Source organism: Palaemon carinicauda, chromosome 5 (assembly GCF_036898095.1).
Source record: "Palaemon carinicauda isolate YSFRI2023 chromosome 5, ASM3689809v2, whole genome shotgun sequence".
Lineage (NCBI taxonomy): Eukaryota > Metazoa > Arthropoda > Malacostraca > Decapoda > Palaemonidae > Palaemon > Palaemon carinicauda.
Window position 1 is genome coordinate 90,986,956 of NC_090729.1, and position 24,441 is coordinate 91,011,396.

The 24,441-nt window shown below is 41.3% G+C and overlaps 1 protein-coding gene across 3 annotated transcripts in view; it reads left to right on the forward strand.

Moving 5' to 3' along the window:
* Nipped-B (Nipped-B cohesin loading factor) overlaps window positions 1-24,441 on the forward strand; it is a 625,968-nt gene that overhangs the window by 93,648 nt on the left and 507,879 nt on the right. For all 3 annotated transcript variants that reach the window (XM_068373859.1, XM_068373861.1, XM_068373860.1), the window contains exons 3-4: window positions 7,998-8,166; window positions 10,009-10,121. In XM_068373859.1, the coding sequence (XP_068229960.1) occupies window positions 7,998-8,166; window positions 10,009-10,121 (282 nt within the window). The remainder of the gene's footprint in view (window positions 1-7,997; window positions 8,167-10,008; window positions 10,122-24,441) is intronic.

Sequence of the window (24,441 nt, forward strand, 5' to 3'; positions counted from 1 at the left end):
CCCTCGTGCCGTTCTACTGCACAGTTGCTGAAGGCAAAGTTCATTTGGCACGGCATTTCTAAGGATGCTAAGGATTGGGTTCGCGCCTGTACTTCTTGCCAAACTTCCAAAGTACATCGACACACGGATTCAGGAGTGGGCACCTTTCCTCAACCTCAGCGTCGTTTCGCACACATTCACGTCGACGTTGTAGGCCCCCTACCCACATCACAAGGACATCGTTACCTGTTTACCGTCATTGACCGCTCCACTCATTGGCCTGAAGCCATTCCCATGGAAACTGCAACGTCCGCCTCATGTACATCTGCCTTACTCTCTGGATGGATTTCAAGATTCGGTATCCCTGAGCATATTACTTCTGACAGGGGAACCACTTTCACCTCTCAATTGTGGACGTCATTAGCGAATCTCCTGGGCATCACCCTACATCAGACAACGGCCTACAACCCCGCTGCCAATGGAATGGTTGAACGTTTTCATCGCACCCTCAAAGCAGCTTTGATGTCCCGCTGCAAGGATTGCAACTGGTTTACTCAGCTTCCCTGGGTCCTCCTGGGACTAAGAACCACTCCTAAAGACGCCCTCGACGTCTCGGCAGCTGAAATGGTGTATGGCGACCCGTTGGTCGTCCCTGCCGAATTTTTTCCTTCTACAACCTCCTCCGACGATCTCCAGCGCATACGTCTCGTCGTGGGAAAATTTACTCCGTGCCGCCAGTACTCCGTGCCGCCAGACTTACAAGCCCCCAGCGAAGCATCACATACCAACGGACTTGCACTCTGCAACGCACGTCTTCCTGCGCAACGACACCAGCAAGCCACCACTAACGCCCCCTTACACGGGCCCTTTCCTTGTGATCCGACGCAGTCCGAAAGCATTCCTCCTAAACATTCGGGGCAAAGAAGACTGGGTCTCCATTGATCGTCTAAAACCTGCTTATCTTCTGCCAGATGACCCGCCTACAGTTCGCCTCTCTAGATCAGGGCGCCCTATTTAACATGTACAGTATGTCATTTTTAGGGGAGGAGCCATGTACCAACCGTGTTTCACACAATTGTACATAATTCCTTTTGTATATATTATGCTTGTATCTTCGCTCTTCCCTCGCACTAAAACGAACATGAAAATTCATGTCTGGTTTTTCCTCTGTAATATTGTCTGTCTTGTGAACTTGTTATGTCCTGTTGCCTTGAGGTTTTGTATATAAGGAGAGAGTTCTACAATAATATAACTCAGTCGTTTCCAACCTGCCTTTGAGTTCACAACCTTACTCGGCGCCGTCACAACACCGATCCGGATGATAGTCATCATTAGCGGCGAACTTGCAGAGTTTGTGGCCAAAGACCCTCTTTTCGCCTCTGGCAAGGAGACATCTTTTTGGGTCCGCTTTTATCTGCAGGACCATCCACTTCAGAGAATCGTCACTCGCCAGGAACTTGCCGCTCGCCCACTCCTCAGCCCTCATCTTCTCAAGCGCAGCACTCTCCTAAAGATTGTCAGCTTGACGAGTCTCGTCAACCTCGCTGACTGCCTTCTGGTTCCTGACCCTCACCTGTCTTATCAGACTCTTTTCGTACTCGGTGTTCGCCATCCTTATGGCGTTCGCCTGTTCAACGTCTCTCTCCGACCTCTTACCAATGAACAACTGTTGGTGGCTCGCCAGCGTCCATTGAATCACCTGATTCTCAATCTTCTCGTTGAGTTCCCGCAGCTGGTGAATCGCCGACTGTTGTCCCCCAGCAGCTCGTCAAGCTACAGCTACTCGTCACTCTCTTATGGCTTGTAGGCGATTGCCAACCATTCATCATTTGCCAGAATTTCAATGTTCACCAGAACATTGTCGTTTAAAGGAACACGTTCATTCGTGAGAGAGGAAACTGTTATCCAGGCACTGTATTTTGCGAGTGTCTTTGCACTTGTGGGAGTATCGGCATTCGCCATCTTGTCATTCCCCGCACCTCATAGAGGTTCATCTTGTTCTCCAGCTCGCAAGCGCAGACCTTTGCGTTCTCCTAGGAGAACATCTCGCGAGAAGGACGACGCCCAACGGTTTCCCCTTTGGGAAGACCCTACTTTCAAGGCGCCCAAGGAACCAGCGAATCAACCTCTTCCTTTCCCCGGAACGGAGGAACCTTCAAAGCGTCAGCCTTCCACCCGGTCGTCGATTGTTTCAGGTAAGGCTTCCTCCTTTCAAAAACCCTCAGCTTCAATCCTCTCGGGATCTCTCAGTCAATGCTTCTGTAGGACAGAAACCATTGTTTAACGCCCTGGTTAGAGCCGTCCACCAGGTCTCTGTAGAGGGTATTCCTTCCATCCAGGACACCCATGATACGTATGGAAAAGTCATCCTCTTCTCCAGCGGATCCAAGAGTCTTCTATAAGAGAAGAGTCTCTGGTGGGTACCTTCCGCATCCTTCAATCGAGGTGTTGCCTCGGGAGCTGCGACCAGTCTCCAAACTCTTACGGGAAGTTTTCTCGCCTTCTGCAGGTGAGACTGGAAGGGAAGATCCTTCGAAACCTCTCATGGAGGTTTTCTTTCCTCCTCGGAAGAAATCAAAAGATGCGAAGACTCATCCCAAATCTCAAGTCAGAGTTTCAAGTCCTTCAGAGTGTCCCAAGAGACCTTCTCCTGCAGGGCCATCAGCAAGTGACTTCCATCACTCCAGATGTGACCGTGACCCACCCTGGCATGATGTGTCGAGGGTGAGGGGTTTTGACGGTGACGAGGACCATCTACCCAAAGCTGCTAGTCCAAGGCCACCGGAGGCTTGGCAGGCACGCCTTCTGGCAGGTCTTAGCGTGCATGAGGGCTATCAGTGGGTTGTCTGACCCGGCGGTTGCCCCTCAAGAAGGCGAAGACCAGTTTAGTCTTTCCATGGTCTAAGGGCCTGTTGGAAGGTGGTCTTGCAGATCACCAGCTTCTCCTGCTCCCTCTAGGCAGGCTCATCCTCGAAACTGGTTCCGACGCCATTTGTGTAGCAGAGGAGGAACTATAAGGTCTTTGATGAGTCTCTTCTGGTACTACCTCTACATCACTCATTAGAGGAACTGACCAAGGGGATCTCCCTCAAGAGACACTTGGATAAGCAGGTCTTGTTTTCCACTTCGGAGATCCTAAACCTGGAGAAGGTAGTGATGTATGCCATGCAGGCTATTTTGCGGTCAGTGAAGATCAAGGACAGCTCTAGGAAGGCGATGGAAACCTTTTTACTATCAGAAACTCAAACCATCGAGTTCCTTGCCCACCAAGTTGTGAACTTCTGAGAGAACACCATCCTCTGGCAAAGGGATTCGATAGTAGAAAAGTTCCGCCGTCAAGTCCCACACAACGAAGTGATGAGATTGAGGAACTCTTCTCTGGAGGGTTCCTCCTTGTTCAATCTGGAAGACGTTGAGCAGGCTGTGGAGAGATGTAGGAAGTCCAACCAAGCACCAAGCTTCCCTTCTTCATAGGGCCTTGACATCTTGGCTCTATACAGTAACACACACACACACACACACACACGGTCTATTCACAGATCAACATTCGTTGGATCACAGATTCACAAGTTTTTATATGGATAAATTGTATACTAAATAATAGAGAAAACAGTATATTTGCAGAATATTTTCTTTCATTTCAGTATACAGTATAAATAACAGATTGTAACATTTTTTCCTTTTAATCTCATTTTTATTTATTTACAATTAACTTTATATCAATAAGTACATTTTCAAGTTAAGAAAGCACAATGAACTTTATCGTATGTATTGTATGAACACACAATGCTACTACGCAAATGAAACATTACTGTAGCTATATATTTTTCTTTCATTTTGGTCAGTAACATATCGTATCCTATTTTTTCATTTTAATATCATGATTATTTATTTACAACTAATTTTACAGCAATAAGTACTATATTGTAAATTTTTAGGTAAAAAAAACACAATGGGCAGAACAGTATTGTATGTACGAACGCTTAATTCTACTACACATATCAAACGATAGCAATTTATTTTTCTTTCATTTTGGTAAGTAAATTAAAGATAACCTATTTTTCCTTTTAGTATCAGGATTATTTATTTACAATTAATTTGATATCAGTAAGTATATATTTAAATTAAAAACCACAATGAACTGTACTTTGTGGTATGTAAAAATGCACAATGCTACTCGTATGCATATCAAAAGCATTAGTGATTTATTTTTCTTTCATTTTGGTAAATAAATAACAGAGCGTAACATATTTTTCCTTTTAGTCGAATAATTATTAGTTAACAATTCATTTTACGTAAGTAAGTATATATTTGTTAAAAAAAATGAACAGTACTTTCTGGTATGTACGAATGCACAATGCTACTACGCATATCAAACATTACCGATTTATTTTTCTTTCATTTCGATTAATAAATAACAGATCATAACATATTTTTTCCTTTTAATCTCATGCTTATTTATTTACAATTAATTTCTATATCAATATGTATATTTTTAAGTTGAAAACACACTATCTCTCTCTCTCTCTCTCTCTCTCTCTCTCTCTCTCTCTCTCTCTCGAACGTAATAGCGGTAACTTAATTTTTCGATGACTTTAAAAATGGCCTAGTACTTTCTTCTTCTTTTACCTTTTTTGCATATGGTGAGGTGGGTACAAGTTGACTTATAACTGAAGTTAGGAAAAGTATTTTGGATATGGAAAGAACAATTATCTTTCGTAAGTTTAAAATTATCGTAAATTATCATTCTGTCATTAGCGGCAGTTTGCTATTGTGGATTAAACGCATAAGGAAAAAAAAAAGGTTTCCAGCTTTGCTACGAATTTAGGAATTTATATGGATACGATAAGTAAAATATTTGTAATAACATAATGTTTACTAAATGTTTGTTATATCATTAGTTATCACTTTGAGCATGTGTGTTTAATGCATTCGTTTGTTTATTATGATCGAAGATGGAGCGTAAACAAATGGAAGGTTTCCGTTTCAATGGGCGTCTTAAAGAAAAACATTATATAAATGGCATTCATTTCATTTATTTGGAAGTTCTAAGAAAAATTAAGTAGAACATTGGTAATAACAAAGTCAACATATAATCAATACTTGGTAAGATTGCTGTCGATGCAAAAACTAATCTATACACAGATGTGTAAATGTGTCTATTTCTTCATTATGATCAGAGATAAATGTAAACAAAACATTGCTTGTCATTTTTTATCGTGCTTTTTGGCGTGTTTAGGAAACGCATGATATAAAATCGCCTTTAATATTTGTGCCTGTTTTAGTTTAGGGTACTGTAGTACATGTATTAAGTGTTCTGTACATTAAAGGGTAGTTTGTTAACAGTACTACATAAAGGGAAGGTTTTAAAAGTCTGAATATACATGTTAAATAAATACGTAAATATGGCGTCCCTACTTCGTGGATTTTCAGCTATCGCGGCCGGGTTTGGAACCTATCTACCGCGATAAACGAGGGTTCACTGTAACTACATTTTGATAATCTAGTTGCATAATAAAATACTTAACCGTATTTGCGTCTTATTACTGTTCCCGCGGTTATAAGTTAATAAAGTATGTTAGAGTTTTACTAAAACCCCTTTATGGCATTTAGGTTCTTGAAGTCAATATTATTTTCTAAAAGAATAATTATGACCTTAGATACTTAAGGCAAGTTGAGAGGATACGTTTCAAACTCTGCCCTCTTTGTTCCGATTGGAAATACAAACCTTGAATCCTTATTGTCGATATCGACATTTCCCTGCTAGGGGCCAGGATGCACTAAGCCGGCTCCAGCTTTGGTAGGCGTGAGAGATCTCTGGATATTTACATATAGGTCTAGTAGACCAGATAAGGAGAATCTATTCAAGGTAGAAGGCACATAACACAAACCCACATCTAATAGTTATTTCAAGACATTTCTCTAGCATACTTCCATCAAGACGACATGGCCTGAGCCCAAAAAACGGATTTTGGTCAAAGTGAAAAATCTATTTTTGGGTGAGAGGGTCATGTCATCCTGATGAGCCCACCCTTTTGCTGATCCGTCCTAAAATTACTTTATCTGTGGCCATTTCCGCTTAACGGCCAGAATAGGAATGGCGTCACAGTAGTAGTAGGGAAGGGGATCCACCGGATACCTATAATGGCACCCCTTCCTTTTGCCACTCTTCCCCCTTACATCGAAGTGTTGAATCTATTTAGGGTGAAGATTGCCAAGTGTCGTATCTAGAATACGTCCCCTGATATTATATGATATCCTTTATTGGATACTCGTGCCAGGAGTTGGAATCCTGGAGACCTTTGGTTTTAATTCTATGGGAGTATCGCTGTAGCAAATAACCCTTAGAAGGCTACCTATAGGAACCCTTCCATCACGATGATATGGCCCTCTCACCCAAAAATAGATTTTTCACTTTGATCAAAATCCGTTTCATTGGAATTCTATGCAGTATTTGTCATGTTCCTACATGCTCAGTCTTTATATCCAAGCCCTTAAAATACCCAAAATAGAAGTAATCCAGTTTAAAGTGACAGTCGCACGCAAGTTAGAATGACAGACGAACTAAATGGGTGGGGGGGGGGGGGCAATTATAGAATTTTGTGGAATCTTTCTAAAGACCTTTTCCTCTTAGAAATGTGATAAGTTTATTTTTTGCTAGAGGTTAAAGAAATATATATGAATGCCAGGAATCCTAAATCTGTACAATTAAGACCAGATGATCCTGACCAGTGGTTATTGTGTTTAGTGAAAGCGCTATGGCACTATCTCAGTGCATATATGGAGCTTGGATAGAATGTGATTAAGAACACTTTCTCTATATGGATCGGAGGTCATAGACCATATTATCAATCTTTCACCTTCATCCCAAAGAGAGACATGGCCTAAAGCCTAAAGCTCATGATATCAGGGGCATAAGCATGTCTATGGCATTCAAAAGAATCTTTCTGTGACAGGCATTACAAGCGGCTGTCTGGAAGCATCAGACAATCTTCATGGCCCACTGCCTGCCGGACTTAACCCACTGGTCACTGGAATTTTTTTTTCAAGGGCCTGTCATAACTGCACAGCAATTGGTTTAGCTGCCTTGGCTCCTCTCACAGGGCTATTAGTATCTGATCGAGGACAGAGGTTTTGTATCGGTCTCGGTGAGTGTTAAAAGGACTCGCATTTTTTTCGTTTTCTTTCCTTTATGTTTCCCTCACTTGGGGTACAGCATCTGACACCCTGTCAGCTGGATCCACTCTGCTTGCAAGTAAGCCCCATATAGCTTGTAACTGTTTCTCACCTATTTTGCTGAGATCTTTCACTCATTTTGCTGTAGTTTTTGTCACAAAATTTAATTAATGCCCTCTATCCCCTAGTGCAGGGGCCATGGACCCGCTGCTATTGTGAAGCCATTGGTTAATGAGGTCTAAGGACCTTCGCTCTGCATGTATGGTCATGTTCAGTGTTGAAATAACAGGTACAAGTTCCAGTCAGTTGGTAAGGGTACTTTTGCCCTCGTAAGGATACGTAAAGAACAAGGGTTCCAATTCTTGTAGGAACAAATGACAAATTTGGAGGTAATTTGTATTTTTCCTAACTATGCAAAGCCTAGTCCTTCACACAAATTTACCCGCAAATGCCTATCCTCGTAAGTCCCTTCTGCAATCAAATTGGTTTGTCAGTGAGCAAAGAGGTGGGTGGCACTTCCTTGCTGCCGACTGGTAATAACTGACTTGAATTGTTGAACACTAGATAAAAAGTTTAACAGTTGTGTTCCAGCTTCACTAATATACACCTGCCTAATGCAAAGAATTCAGGGTTGTATAGTTAGGAAAAATACAAATTACTTGTACTTCCAAACTTTTTTATGAATTTAGTTTACAAGTTATATTTCCTGTTATACTTTTATATAGTCTACAGCTTTCCTACTTCTCTCACAAATTAAACATACATGATCAGTAGTGAATTATTTATTTGTGGTTTTATAAAGAACATGGGTATGATTACATATACGATTTTATTTGTTACAGTATTGCCTGAGTTACCATTGCCATCATCATCTGTGGGTGTTGGAGACTCCAGGTCACTGCTCTTTCATCCTCGTGTTGCTGAAGAAGCTCAACGTCTTCTTTCATGTCAAGACCCAGCACTTGTCGAACAATTGGCCAGTTCTCTTGCACTCACACATGCTGACCACATGTAAGTGGTTTAGTTGATGTGGGGTATGTTATTGTTGTCCTTCATGTGGTCAACAAATCTCAATCTCTCTCTCTCTCTCTCTCTCTCTCTCTGTGTGTGTGTGTGTGTGTGTGTACGGTAGATAAATTAGTGCTTGTTTAGCCAACTTGTAAAGAGGCAGGGCCGAAACATCTAATCTTTTAAGGAGAGAAAGAGAGGAAAGCTCTCTCTCTCTCTCTCTCTCTCTCTCTCTCTCTCTCTCTCTCTCTCTCTCTCTCTCTTTTTTTTTTTTTTGTGTGTGCAATTTAAACTTCATTTTATCATATATTCAATAGTAATCTTAGCTTAAAATACAACATACAATTTCATAAGTTGATCTTTAGGTTCTGCTGACATCGTAATGTATATGTTCTGTAAGAAGTTTAAAATTATTCTTGTTTCCCGATGTTAACTGAGCTTCATTTATTCATATTTGTACTTTTTATAATCAATTTAATGTATATTTTAACATCAGTAATTACCGATTGCTTTCATTTTAGTTTCACCGTCTCCTTTAAACATTCCTTGTCATTTAGTATCGTAGAATGGATCAAGATCATACCACTTGCAATCGAATCAATTATCATATTGTTTTATTTCCAATTTAATTTTTGATGGTGATGGATCTTTTCTTCTTAGCAGATCCTAAAGGAGTTACACTCTTCCTTTTTTTGGACAATTTGAAAAATATTGGGATACGTAGGTATACGAGAGTAAAATCACACAACTGAATGCTACAACACAAGATGTAGGAAAGAATACGTGATGCTTAGAGAGCTACTGAGTGAGTATTGATACGAAAGATCGCCTGCCAATTGCCTCCACTCAACGTATCGAACACGTGTACATTTATGCACACTACTGTGCTGCCACTGCATATTTGTAACTTCGAGAGATGTTCATTAAATAAATATCAGAGCTGAAAAAAAAGGACATCTTTAAATTAACGTTGTACAAGAGGTCGTTTTATGAGGAGCACTGTAATGCCTCAAGATACGAAATTGATTTGTTCTGGAGTAGCTTTCGTTTCTTGAAAATTTTGTATTTTGAGACGCGTTTTACATGTAAATCGCCTAATCGTTCCAAACCCTTCAAAAACACCACATTAAATTTTATAATAAAGCTACATCATAACCACAATGAAATACTGTACAACCAAATACATTTGAATAATTCAATATACAGTACCTAAGTTGACTGTTAATACCTGTAAATTAAGTAGTTATTAGAACAATGCAAAAGGAAAATAATAAAATACATACAGTACAATACTGTATATATACAAAATATACAGTACCATATGTACTGTACTATTATGATAGTTACCCTTACTAGAGAGAGCTATGTTTTCTATTATGCATGAACCTGTTTTCTTTAACTGAGCCCCTATTTTTAATGTGTAACTAAATTTATTTTGTTCTTTCGCCTGGCTGGCGAATCTTTTCTTATCGTGAATTTATTTTTGTAAGATGAGGCGAAAAAATCTTCATCTTGTTTCGCATCATAAAAATTTTCTATGCTGAAACATTCGTATCAATAGGTATCACTGTACCTGTACATCATATCCAATTTAGGCAGGACTGACATCAGAGCATTGAACCATGTACAGTTGTGATATGAGTACACAATTACTATATTGTCCAACCATATTATCTCTCTCTCTCTCTCTCTCTCTCTCTCTCTCTCTCTCAAAAGTTGATTTCATTGTTGATATGGAGTTATGAAATTTGTTTGTAGTATATATTATAATGTAAGTAGATAGAATTAGTTACATATTACATAGAATATTGAAACTTCAATAATTATATGATATTCTCTTCACAGAGAGCTGAAGGAGCCATATGCTGGCCAGGATCCAGTCTTGAGTTTAAAGGGTTCTCCACCTCTTTTGGAAGGAATATTACATCTTAATCCTGCAGTGTTTTCTGGAAAGAAAGGTATGCATGCACTTACGGTTGTGTTCATTAACCCTCTAAGGATATTCATGTAGCTATATAGAAAAGTGGTTCAGCTTTATTATGCAATTTTCAGTTTATATCTTTAATCTTTTGTAATTTACACTAAATTCATGTAGCTATAAAATGGATTTTGAAGCAAAGCGAAAATCTATTTTTGGGTGAGATGGCCATGTCGTCCTGATGGAAGGTTCCTTTAGGCAGCTTTCTAAGGGATATTTGGCTACAGTGATACTCTCAGCGAATTGACCATAGGTCTCCAGAATTCTAACTCCTGGCACGCGTATCCTTAAAATTTTTCCTAAGGATATCGCATAATATCAGGGGACGTATATCTTGATACGACACATGGCAATCTTCACCTCGAATAGTTTTTGCTCTGAGGGGGAAGAGTGGCGAAATTGAAGGGGAGCTGTTATCAAGGGTACCTTTCCTCCCCTACTATTACAGGGCCCAAAATGGCGGCTCATTCCTTGTAGCATTGAGCATGGTGCTACAGATAGAGTAGTTTTGGGAGGAATTATTACATAATCCTTTTCTTGGAAAAGGAGGGTGGGTCCATCAGGACGACATGGCCATCTCCCCCAAAAATAGATTTTTCTCTTTGCTTCAAAATCCGTTTTTTGGACTCAAGCCATGTCGTTCTGATGGAAGTTTACCAGAGAATTACTTGAAAGTACTGTATCTGTGGGTTTGTATAAGTGCCTCAACCTTGGGTCAGCTTCTATATGGTCATCCAGACAACTGAAATATATGACGATACTGTTATACGTCATTACCACTAAGCATGGAACAGTGTTAGGGCTTCCTGCCCCCTGCAGGGAAATGTCGTACTCGACAATAGAAGCAGGTGGTTTGTATTCATATAGGAACAAATATAAATATCTTTCAGATCTTTTTTTGTTCATATGATTAAGTACCTTAAGAATGAACTTTACTTAGGAAAATAAGTAAAAGACTCCGGCTAAGTTTATTTAGCTATATATGGGGCGAAATAAGACACAAATACACATTCACTATTTTATTAAATAGATAATAAAAATGGAACAGAAGGTGTATTAAAATTTGTAATAGAATTATACATTCAACATATACAAATAAGAATATTTTCTACTTGAAAGGTAAGAAGAATTAGTGGCGAAAGGTAAGAAGAATTAGTGGCCACTCAAAATCAGTTGGAAAATTATTAAGATAATTTTACTGTAAATGTTGGATAACTATCAACACTGTGTACAAGTGTACACATGGCACTAGTGTCATTGGTATAATTCTGCACCTAAAAAAGAACAGTCCTAGTGTCACCAGGGTGACACTCAATAAAATGGTATTGCACTGGAAGGTGTCAACACCTTTTCACCCGAATTGATAAGTCCCAATCAATTCACTGTTCATCGCAGCACTAGATGATAGGTTTCACCACACTACATGCCGTCACCACAAAATGTTTCGGCGCGTGCACTTGCTTCGCATAATGTTTATAAGAAACTCTGGAGGATTTCCAACCAGTGTATGAGCGAAGACGCTCAAAGTCCATATACTGAAAGAAGTTCAGTGAGGAAGCAATTTTTCTGGGATCATGACCTGCGGGTGTACTATCAGGAATCGCTGTGCGAATGAAGTAGGTGAGCTTCGCCCTCAGTTGTTTTAGGGATAAGTTTGATTCTGAGGTTTCTCCTTTGAAGAGCTGTCCTCCCTTGAAGTCTGAAGTTCTTCGAAGATAGACCTTTAGACACTCCACTGGACATAGAGAGAGATCTTCCTTCAGAGGGCAGATTCTCCAGGGACCTCACCTTTTGGTGGGGAGCTCATTTTTGGCGAGAAAGGTAGGATCAGGAAAGTGATTCATTTCTCCCACTTCTGTGAACTGAATATGGCCCTCGTCTCTTGATAGGGCCACTATTTCACTAACTCTAGCCCCTGAGGCTATAGCGAACAGGAATATCACTTTTTGTGTTAAGATCCTTGAGAGAACAATCTTCATTGTTCTAAGTTGAAGCATAGTGTAAGACTTTGTCCAGAGACAATGAAATGGGCTTCGGAGGGGCTGCTGGTTTAAGTCAAGCGCATGCCTTCGGAATCTTGTTGAAGATTTTGTTCGCCAGGTCCACTTGAAAGGCTTATAGAAGAAGTCTAGTCAAAGTCGACTTACACTTAGTTATCGTGGTGGCAGCCAAGCCTTGTTCGTGAAGGTGGATGAAGAAGGACAGGCAGAAGTCTATTGAGATTTCTCTCTGTCTTTTTACTTTAACAAAAGCAACCGACTTTTTCCAAGACGATTCATATTGTCTTCTGGTTGACTTTGACTTGTATTCTTCTAGGAAGTCTATACTGCATTTCGAGATCCCAAATCTTTTCTTGACTGCCAAGGCGAGAAAATCATGAGATGAAGGTTTTAGCTTCTCTGTGATGAAGCGAAGACAGTCGACTTCTGAACCAGTTGGGATAGAGCTGCTGTGATGAAGCGAAGACAGTCGACTTCTGAACCAGTTGGGATAGAGCTGGGTTCGGTAGAGGGACCAGCCTCAGCTTCAGTTCCATCACCAGAGGGAACCAATTGCTCTTGGGCCACTTGGGGGCCACAACTGCTGCAGTTCCCTTGAAGGATCTGAGCTTGTTGAGAACCTTAAGCAGGAGATTGGTTGGAGGGAACAGGTAGATCCTGGTTCATCTGTTCCAATCAAGGGACATGGCGTCCGTCGCCTCGGCCAGAGAGTCCTCGTATGGGGCTACTACATATCGAGGTTATTTCTTGTTGTCACTCGTCGCGAAGAGGTCGATCTGCAGTTCTGGGACTTTTTCCAAGATGAAGGAGAATGAGTCTGCGTCTAGGGACCATTCTGACTCTATCGGCTTTAGCATGGATAGAGCGTCCGCCGTCACATTGCGGAACCCTTGTAGGTGAACTGCTGACAAGTGTCATCTCTTCTTTTTTGCTAAGCGAAAGATTGCTAACATCACATGGTTGATGTGGGACGATCTTGAGCCTTGTCGGTTCAGACATCTCACTATCACTTCGCTGTCCAAAACCAGCCTGATGTGGGCTGATCTGTGAGGGGATAGTTTCTTCACCGTCAAGAGGACTGCCATGGCCTCCAGGATATTGATGTGAAAGGTCTTGAACAGGGATGACCAGGTCCCTTGGGCTTTCCTTTGATGGGAGTGACCTCCCCATCCTTCTGTCGAGGCATCCGTGTGGATGGTCACCGATGGGGGAGGTGGTTGTAAGGGAACGGTCCTCGTTAGGCTCTTGACCTTTGACCACGGCTTGAGAAGTGATCGTAGTAAGGTCGGTACTGGTCTCTATAGATATCTTCGAGCGTTTGATGCGTATCTTCTCCAGACTCCTGATGCATCATTCAGCTGTGGTCTTAGCACTGGATCTGTTACTGCTGCAAACTGGAGAGAGCCCAGTACTCTTTCCTGTTGGCGTCTTGAGATCCTGTCGGATTTCAGTAGTCTCTTGACATAACCCGTGATCTCTCTCCTCTTCCTTGGTGGAATGGAGAGGCGGTGTGACTTCAAGTTCCAATGGATTCCCAGCCATTGAAACTCCTGAGCTGGAGAGAGGCGAGATTTCTTGGAGATGATCTTGAATCCCAGATGTTCCAGGAACTGGATCACTTTCTTGGATGCTTGCAGACAATCAGTCTTGGATGCTGCCCACACCAGCCAGTCGTCCAGGTACGCTGCTACCTGAACGCCTTCTAGGCGTAGCTGTTGTACGACTGCGTCTGCAAGTTTCGTGAAGATCCTTGGGGCTATGCTTAGTCCGAAGGTCATGGCTCTGAAGACATACTTTGTCTTCTGTAGCTTGAATCCTAGGTAGGAGGAGAGGGGGTGGCTGACTGGAAGATGCCAGTAAGCATCTGCCAGGTCTATTGAGACTGTGTACGGCCCTTTCGGTAACAGGGTCCTCATGTGTTGAAGGGTTAACATCCTGAACTTGTTGTTCTCGATGAATTCGTTGAGTGGCGACAAGTCCAGAATGACTCTGAGTTTGTCCAAATCCTTCTTGGGAACACAGAACAGCCTTCCTTGGAATTCAGTGGATTTTGCTTTCCTTATAACCTTCTTGTTCAAGAGTTATAAGGTATATTCTTCCAGTAAGGGGGTGGAGTGTTGGAAGAATTGAGGAAATGAAGGTGGAGATCTGTTCTATTTCCATCCTAGTTCATTTTTGATTAGGCTGTGGGCCCAGGGATCGAAGGTCCATCGATCCCGAAAGTGTTGGAGTCTCCCTCTTGCCTTTAGCATTTCATTGCTTAGGTCGTCCGGAGGGCTTGCCACCCTGACCGCGTCCTCCCCTACCTCGTGAGGGGTGTCTTGAGGAGCCCCATCGAGATCCTCTTCCTTTCGGACGAAAGGTAGTAGTGTGCCTCTCAAACCCCGGGTTGAAAGCTGGTGACTGGGCAACCAGCTGTTGAGGCACCACTTGGAAGGTGGTCTTTGGCTGAGCCACCACTTGGGGCATCGCGGTCATGGTGACCGTGGGATGTTCCTGAGTAGGCCGAGAAGGTAGTCTTGGGTTCTTTGTCTTCCTTTTGGGTTGGGGACCAGCATCCGGGGAAGACTTCCTCTTTGAGGAGATTCCCCACTTTTGGAGAAGGTTCCTATTCTCCCCGGTGGCTTTCTCAACTACCTCTTGGACCACTTCTTTTGGGAAGAGGTCCTTACCCCAGATACAGGAAGAAATCTGCTTCCTGGGTTTGTGTTTCACTGGCAAACACAAACTCCCTACAGGCTCTCCTGGCCTTCATGAAGGCGTACAGGTCCTTTACGAGGGTGGCCATGTGCATCTTGGCCAGGGCTGTGAGCATATCTGGGGTGCTGGTGTGGCCTGCACACATCTCTATGCAGTTCTGGAGGGAAAGAGAAGTGGCTAGCCTCTCTTTTGTCTCTTGCTCCCTTTGCAAGAGAAAGTCCGATAGCTTCGGTAGGTTCTCGCTGAACTGCTGTCCCGCGATATCTGCCTCAAGCTTTCCTACTGAGAAGGTTAGGTGGACCTCCTTCCATTCCTTCTCATCCGTGGGCAAGGCCAGAGACGGGCCTACACTCCTCTAGCGTAGGGCATGGTTTGCCTGCCTCAACCATCTTGGCAACACTGAAAAGCCATAGACGTGAAGGGGAAGGCTCTCGAAGAAGGAGCAAGAAAGGTAGGGTGTTTCTTGCCCAGTGCAGAAATTCGCGAGTTAGTATAACCTGCCTTCTTCAGGCTACTTGTCAAGAGAGCCTGTGCCTTGTCGTGGTCAAATACCATGACCTCCTTTGGTTCCGTCTCCTCTTTGGACGCTGGTTCACGCTTCAGTCAGATGAAGCACTCCGGGTAGGCGTTGAAGTTCGGCCAGAACTCAATGTCGTCCAGGTGGACGGCTCCCAACTTCTCCGAAATGTAGAGTTTGACGTTGGTGATAGGCATAAACTCCGCATACCTCCAGGGATTGGTCTCGGAGCAGGATGGCAGGTCCTATACTCTGGGTTGCTTGAAAGACCCTAAAAACGCTCTCGTCATCTTTGCTTCCTTTTCTACGTTCTCCTTACGTAGATTCTCCATTAGGGCGGTAATGTGGGCCAAAACTGCCTGACCCATTGCGTCCAATGGAGGGGTAGGAGCCGAAGATTTAGACGGTGTCGGCTCTGCTGCCGGCACAGGCAGAAGGGGCTCCTCCGCTTCTGGCGAGTCATCGTCTTCATCTCCTCCGGGTGGTAGAGTAGACTCTTCTTCAGGATCGTCCAGAAGGAGATCCTTCTCTGTGTCCGTGGACACTTCAGACATTTTTTCCTCCTGGTGGATGTCCATGCCTTGCATGTCTTCACTGACTTCAGCCTCGACTGCGATCTGGACGCAGGGAGGCCCGGGTCATGCCTGGGGGTACGACGGCATCATCTGTTGCCTTGGGGAACGGCAAGCTTTGCATTCTATCGTTGGGAAGGTACGGTCCAGGAGAGTTCTTCTGGAACCCTCGTACCCATTTTCGAAGCTTCTCTCGTACTGCATCCCTCGACTCCACTGACTTGGGGTCGCCGAAACCCTCGGTCACCAAGGCCGAGTAGACGTTGCAGTTCTTGGGGTTCCAATACCTCAAGGTTTTGGTAGTTACAACGCAGGCGGCATGAGACCTGCACATAGTGTGACCACACAAGTTCCTACTTTTGTGGTTACAGTAGATCACCTCACACTTCACTTTCTGCTCCTCCTGTAAAGAAAGGAAATTGAAATAAGTATGCAGTAATTTATCACATTTGATAAATTCATAAAATGTCATGCATTAGTTTTGATATCTTAACCATTATAACTTAAAATAGTAAGCTAGAAAGGAAATAGGAAAGACACATACTAGTGCTTCCAGTCCAGCCAATTGCTGTGACCTCCACAATATTAATATTAGAATTTTCTTATTAAAGGAAAATCAAATGAGAAGGGTTCTAACTTCTAGAGATAGAATTAGTGTACACTAGCACTGACCCTTCCAAGAGTATTAATATTGTGAGGTAAAGTATGATCTGATGACTTTTCATCAGTGTATTGAAGGAATACTTCACTTCAATATAAGATTGGTCTCAACAATAGACTGTGAAAGGATACACAGGGTATGTTGGAAAATATAAACTACTGTATAATATATATTATAATTTTCTGCCTGCAGTGTGTACTATACTGCAGAAATACTGGCTACTGTATAAGCATATACTGTAGTTCAGCCGGCTAGTTGCCGGCTAGGCTAGCACCTGGCGGCGCCGGAAGGTTAGTACCTGACGGCACTAGCCGACAGAGAGAGAGAAAGCATGGAGAGAAGGGCTACCTTATTAATATAGTTTAATACAATAAATAAGGGTGTAGGTATTATAATCCCTACTGCCTTCCTCCAGAATGAGGGTTCAAATGGAAGGGGGGAATGAATCATTCTAGCTTCCACCCAGCCACAAGATCTGCTGCCGGTTTCAGAGATGTGGATGGCAGTCCAAGGGAGGACTGAAGAACACTCAAAGACATAGGATCGCCCACCGGCAGCCGTCATGGCTGGCACAACCTTTCCCGGAGCTTTTCGTCCGTATGGGGAAGGTCAGAGTGGCTATCAAGATGCCTGTGTAGGAGCCCGGCCGACACCACAGTCTACCTGGCAAGCGGGGAGATTGTAGGACACCGGCCAAGGACATGCAATGGCTAGGCTATCGCTAAAGAACAGAGAGGGGCAGGGAAAGAGTCTTGTGTGTTGTGAAGGCGGCAGGATTGCCAGCCATATCCAGTCACAATCAGAAACCTCGTTTCAGTATCGGCGCCGTCCTGGGCGGCCGAAGAATATCGATTCTTCAGCCCGGGGCCTTTCCGAAACAAGACTTGTCTTCTAGACCGCAAGGGAGAAGGTGGCGGCATCGTACTACCACTTTGGATGCAGGCTAGGGAAGCTAGGCTTCCTTTGTCTGCAACTGTAAGCCGGCAGGGGAGTGACTACTCCCCCGGCAGCCGAGTTGTCGGCATCAAGACTGAATACTCTGAGTGACTGTCGTAAAACCAAGCCGGGATACTCGCCGGCAAGGGGGAAGACCGAAAAACACTAGCCTAGTCAAGCCGAAGTATGCTACTCTATGGCAAGACCAAGATAGGGTTGTCGTCTAATGGCGGCACTCAGAGGGAACTAAGGGTTTACCCTTAAATCTCTGAAGGAGACGAGTATCGAATTATTTAATTAATTCTAGGAGATATACTATCCCCTGTTGAATTGATAAAACGATACACGAGGGTAAACGGGGATAATGTATGAAAGTATAATAAAGCGCGTAGGCTAGGTTAGCCTAGCGCAGGGCGAGATCTCGGTTACGCTATAGCACCGAGACTAACGTGTACAATCGAGACATTTAAGGAAGAGGAAAGATATGTGCATGATCTTATTTTCAGTAGTATAATTTTGCCTAAATAGCTATAATTTATTGAAGCTAAATACTGGGAATGTCGTTTTCTGACTAAATAAAGCATGCATGATAAACGACGGCGTCCAAAATGGCGCCTCCGGTTATTGGCTATGCTCCGATAAACACATCATTAAATTATGCTGATTTCACTGTGAGAAGGGAGCTAAAAATTATACACAGGAAAGATTAAATACTCAACTTTCCAGAGGCAGAAGATGCAGGAGAATGCATGATAAAATCCTCGAGTAGCGGTCTAGAACACTAGAGCAAGCAAGGAGATACACCGTGCGAAAGCGCTACAGATTAAGGAATGAGCCGCCATTTTGGGCCCTGTAATAGTAGGGGAGGAAGGGTAACCTTGATAACAGCTCCCCTTCAATTTCGCCACTCTTCCCCCTCAGAGCAAAAACTATTCGGGGTGAAGATTGTCATGTGTCGTATCAAGATACGTGTATACGTCCCTTGATATTATGCGATATCCCTAAGAAAAATTTTAAGGATACTTGCGCCAGGAGTTAAAATTTTGGAGACCTATGGTCAATTCTCTGGGAGTATCACTGTAGCCAAATATCCCATAGAAAGCTGCCTAAAGGAACCTTCCATCAGGACGACATGGCTTGAGCCCAAAAAGAAAAGTTGTTCAGCTTTATTATGCAATTTTCAGTTTCTGTCTTTAATCTTTTGTAATTTACACTAAGAAACATTAACTTAAGTTGACAGATGACACGTCATTGCTCACGACTGATTTATTCACAACCCTGATCACCAGAGGCCCGAGGGTTAATGATAGATGTTTGGATTAGTTTTTCTGAAGAGGGGGCAGGTTCAGTTCCCTTCATTTAATCAATTAGTCAATTGAATGGACAGCTTATTGGCCTTATCTTTTATCCTTGAGGAAAACTGGAGAAGGAAAGGAAGAGAAAGAGACTGTAGCTGCTAACCCAGAGAATGCATCAGGTGGAGGGGTGGAAGGTTAAAAGATGCAAAACAATAAAGTACATATTATTGTAGATATATCTTGGTGGCTTAGTAATTAGAATGCGATAGGGTTATAATAATGTAAAAATTTGGGCACATGAAAAAAGTCACAAAACCCCATTGTAAGATGAAAATATTGTAAACAGAGACTTGATACTAATCTAAGGTTAGCCTAACTACCCAATTCAAATATACATACATACATTCAAATATAGTATGCCTAAAGTTTCAGTGAAGAATTATTTGTGCAAATGTGTCCATGAATTTCCCAATAATCTAACACTAAATGCATGACAACAATTTGTAATAATTACCAAAATAAATCATACTTAGTGGATGTTAAGTGTTGATAGGCAATGCTGAACCTGATACAGGAGGAGGATCATCATTTATATATAGTACTCCATCTGTTCAGTGATTCACTTTAAATTTCATTACCCTTCCTCTCTTGCTTCCTAACACGCACATGTTGAATGCACTGGTTCCAACTTACTGGATGATAATTTCTTTGTAAAATAACTTGTGTAGATTGGACAACCCATATCCTCTCATTATGAATAAGTTTTATAACATCCAATGTCATCCAAAATTTGTCCCCCATCTTTAAGAAAATTTTTTTAGTTGGTATCCATTTCTTCTAAAATCTTGAAAGGATTATCAAAATGTGTGAACATTTTACCAATCTCTGTAATGAAATATTTCTGCTACATCCAGAAAATCTTGTTCCAATGGTCTTCCCACTTTTTCCATCTTTTAAGTTGAATGTATTCTTCTTTATTTGACAGTTCTTTAGCCTCAATAGATACAAGCTCTTAAATATCTTCTTCATCAACTTCCAATTAGTAATGTTTTCCTTGTAATGCAGTAATATTTTTCCTCACCTTTCTTGAATTATTTAAATACATTAGCATATATCTCAGAAATATTTTCCATATTCCATAAATAGTCTTGTATTTATGGAATATGGAAAATATTTCTGAGATATATGCTAATGTATTTAAATAATTCAAGAAAGGTGAGGAAAATTATTACTGCATTACAAGGAAAACACCTACTCCATAAATATTACACTTCAACTGTTGCCATGGTACACACTTTGATCCATAAGTTGAATAAAGGAAATTTTATTTGATGATAAAAACACTAGCTTTTTATTAGATTAAAATCACTTTGGTACTGGGAATATTCTAGGTCATTATCTACAGTACGGTCCCGAATTATGCGTGTTCGAATTATACGATTCCCTTTTATGCGATCGCTTTTTTTCAAAAATAAATTTTCTGTATCTGCGAAGCTGATCAAAGTCTGGTAGTCAAGCACTACAAAATGTATCAAATCTATTGTCTTTTTAAGTATATTGGTAGTCCTAAATACGGTGATTTATAATATATGTTACAAGCAATATTAACATTACATCTTATCAACATAATTTCCTAATAGATAGCCTATTTAACCCTGGAAAGGTACGCTACTCGGACAACCCTTTAAGGGTATACTCGGTCGCGCGCGACCCCGACGCAAAACAAAATTCTTGAAAAATCTGTTTTTGCAGTAACCTCCTCTTTTTTTTTGCCAAAAAAAAATTCAATGAATGCTTAAAACTACTGTAAAGATAAATACTACTCATCTGCAGAAAAACTATTTATTATAGATATTTAAAAAAATTAATCAGAAAAAAGACATAAAAATTCATAAAAAAATAATTTATACATATATACATAAATCCTTTTAGGAATTGATTCTTGAATGTTTAGGACACATCTTGATGTATTTTGGATGAAGTTGGACCCATGGAGGTGAAGATCTGAAATGAGAAAAAAAGGGTAACTTTTTTTGGCGAAAAAAATTTGTCCAAATTTCATGAATTTTTTTGGGTACCCAAATGATATAGGAAGTGGCTAATTTTTTTAGGGAATAAACATATGTTATCCTAAAATAGAAATATGTAAAAAAATCTTCATTATTTTGTAAGTTACATTTATATCAGGGGCCATATCTAAAGGTCATTTTTTGAGTACTTAGAAATTTTGTAAAAAATACATATATTTAATATATAATATGATATTTATGCAGGTAAAAATATACCAAAATATCACAAATTCTATAGGGAACAGGAATATATAAAGATAGGGCAACTTACTCTTCGGATATGTCCACAAAATGGCCGCCAACCACACTGACTCAGACTCCCTAATCTGCCACATGAAATGTAGGAAGGGTATGTCAATTTCAAGGTGTTATTTACTAATCTAATTATTCTTGGATATGCATAAAAATTGTATGGTGGGTTGCTGGATGATTGTCGATTATTTTACGACTATAAAATTAGAATTCTGACCCAAAAAAAAATTTTTGAAGGGAAATAAAATTTGATGATATTCAATCAAAAAAGAAGTAAACAAAATTTTCATGTTGTAACTTACCATTAACGCTGCGTTACAGTTTGGACAGACGCTACAGTTTGGACAGAAGACACTCTGGTGCGTCAGACAAACAATACTCTTGCACCGGAGACACGCAGTGTTTGTCTTGCGGTCGTCCCTAGGTGGGCAGCTGTGACAGCGAATCCTTTTAGGGAGTTTTATGTGGCCAACGGCAATTTGAGGTCTTGGTGGGTCCCGCTCAGGTATCTTGAAAGTATCCACCATGACTTGACGGAGTCCCTTCGACAAACTGTGTGACGTTAGATACCGATGTATTGCCTGGGGAGCACGCAACTCGTAGGCGATATCTCTGAGGAACGTTCGCTTTGGCATTGTCTTGGCGAAGGGCAAGCGCGTATAGAGAATATAAGAATTTACCATTATTATATTCAATATCCCATAAAAGAGAGTCGGAGGCCAGCGTCGTGACTTACGAATACATCTAGATGTAGAACACATCTGGTCGAATGTGTCTACACCTCCCTTGGTCGCATTATAAAACATCTGAATGTCGGTCTTCCTTTTTTCGACCTCAGACGGATCATGATGCAGGGAACTCAACAGCATCACCTTCTTAGTCCTACTAATTTGCTGACACTGTAGAGTTAGATTGTGTTCGTAATTGAACACTGCCACTGAGTCCTTTGGGGGAAGCACCTTCTCCATAAGTTCCTTAGGAATATAAGGCTTTTGGCGAAGGGTGCCACACAAATGCATGTCCTTATCCAAGAGTGACAAAGCGAGCGGTAGCGTCGTGAAAAAGTTATCCGTCGTCACTGTGCGGCCACTTCTCTGAAAAGGTGCCACAAGATCAGACGTAAAAACTTCTCCAAGCGTCGATCCTCTTGGTATCTGGACAGTGTCCTTCCCCAAGCAGGCAATTGCATTACACATGTAATGGGTATCGGCATCACACGCCAATACAATCTTAATACCATACCTAGAAGAAGGGAAATAGAATTAGTAACTAATAAAGGTAAAAAGATAAAAAAAAAAAAAATACACAATATACAATTATATTACTAATCAATATAGTAATAATAATAATAATAATAATAAATATATAAGAAAAACATTTACAAATACGAAAGAGAAATTAACAGATAATTAAATCACTGATAATTATTGTAGTGAAAATTATGATAATAATAATAATAATAATAATAATAATAATTTCACAATAACATTATTTACAAATACGAAAGATAAATTACCAGATAAATAAATGACCAAGTTATACATAGATAGAGATGGATAGAGATAGAATAGATGATATATTATATTTTAGATACATAAATCATATAGCAAGTTCTTTACTTCACAAAATAATATACAGTATATATATATATATAATATATATATAAATATATATATATATATATATATATATATATAATAAAATTTTTTTTTATAAATACAAAACAATAATAACATGTGCAAATATACAATACAAAGAATTTTACTTACTTAGCAGGTTTATTTGGAATGTACATCTTGAATGGACAGCGCCCCCGGAAAGGGACAAGCTGTTCATCCACAGTCAGATGTGGTCCTGGGCTATAATTGCTTCGACAATTGGTCACCACGTGATCGAAGAGTTTTCTAATGGGTGCGAGGCGATCCATTTTCACCCTCTCTGCTCTGGTGGCCGAATCATCGAAGCGAAGAACCCTCACCAACAGGGTGAAACGACGCTCGTTCATTGTACATCTGTACAAAGGATTTCCCTCTGTGAGGTTCCACATGTCCCAGGTCGGTGTATGGTTGTCCGACCGCACTGCCGTCATTATTAGGATACCAATAAACGGCTTCAGTTCCCTCAGGTCAATGTCCCTGAGGGCAACGTTGCCCCTATGATGGTAATGACTCCTCAATAGGGCAAGGCGTTCATTAGAACGCAAAACAACCTCGGCTAGCATGCGGTTGTTCAAAAAGTCGGACACTTTGCTCGCTCCCAACGTGAGAGAAGTGGGACCCCCAGGCTCAATCTTTGGTGTGAACATATGGGGGAGGGTGGGATTTGGGTCTCTATGCCAAACAGTACCGTCGCGACCTTGAACCGATTCAGCATCTATCTGGGTGATTGCCGTCCCCCTGGCTGCCTGTAGCTCCCCCCTTCTCCTCTTTTTGCTTTTCTCCTCCACTGGCGTGAGCTGAGGTACCGTTGCTGGGGGCTGACCACGTGAAGTAGATGGCACAGGAGTTGTTATTGTGCTGGCTGGGACAACAACAGAACCAGAAGCCCCAACCCCCTCTTCCTCCCCCACATCGTCGTCGGCTTCTCCATCTTCATTGCCTAAGCCGATAATTTCAGGATTAGGGGTCACCTCCTGTTCTTGCCTGACCTCCTGCTCCAACTCATCAATATTGACATATTCATCGTCAGTGACGTCTTTTATGTCCAGTATATCATCCACATCGCTATCTAACTGTTCTAAGAGCTGATTTATGGCATCCAAGCCCAATGCTTCTCTCTTGCTCGCCATTTTGATAACTGCAAAGAATTAGAAAAAATTAGAAATACGCGTTCGATGAAAAATGGATCCCCTACCAATATATCTAAGGCAAAAAACAATGTCATGCATGGGTAGCCAGATCGTTTAGACATACTTTCCAACACTAAAAAAATATAAGTTTGTTGACACTATTTGCCAATTTCGTAAGGTAAAATAACATAGCAAAAAAATGAAAAAAAAATCAGAAGGGGCATTCGACGAAAAATGGAAACGTGCTAATACAAGGCATCTCAGAAAAAAAAAATTTCATCCACGTGGTAGGCAAACCATCAAGGCACACTTTCCGACAAATAAACATCTAAATGAATCATTACTCTGTGATAGTTCCTTACTACGTAGTAATTTTGAAAGAAATGGGAAAAAACGAAAAAGTGGCAATCGCGAGAAAATCGAACACACATTTATATATACGCCATATCTGGCTAAAAAAAAAAGATAGGCATGGGTAGCCAGATCATCTAGAAACACTTTCCAACG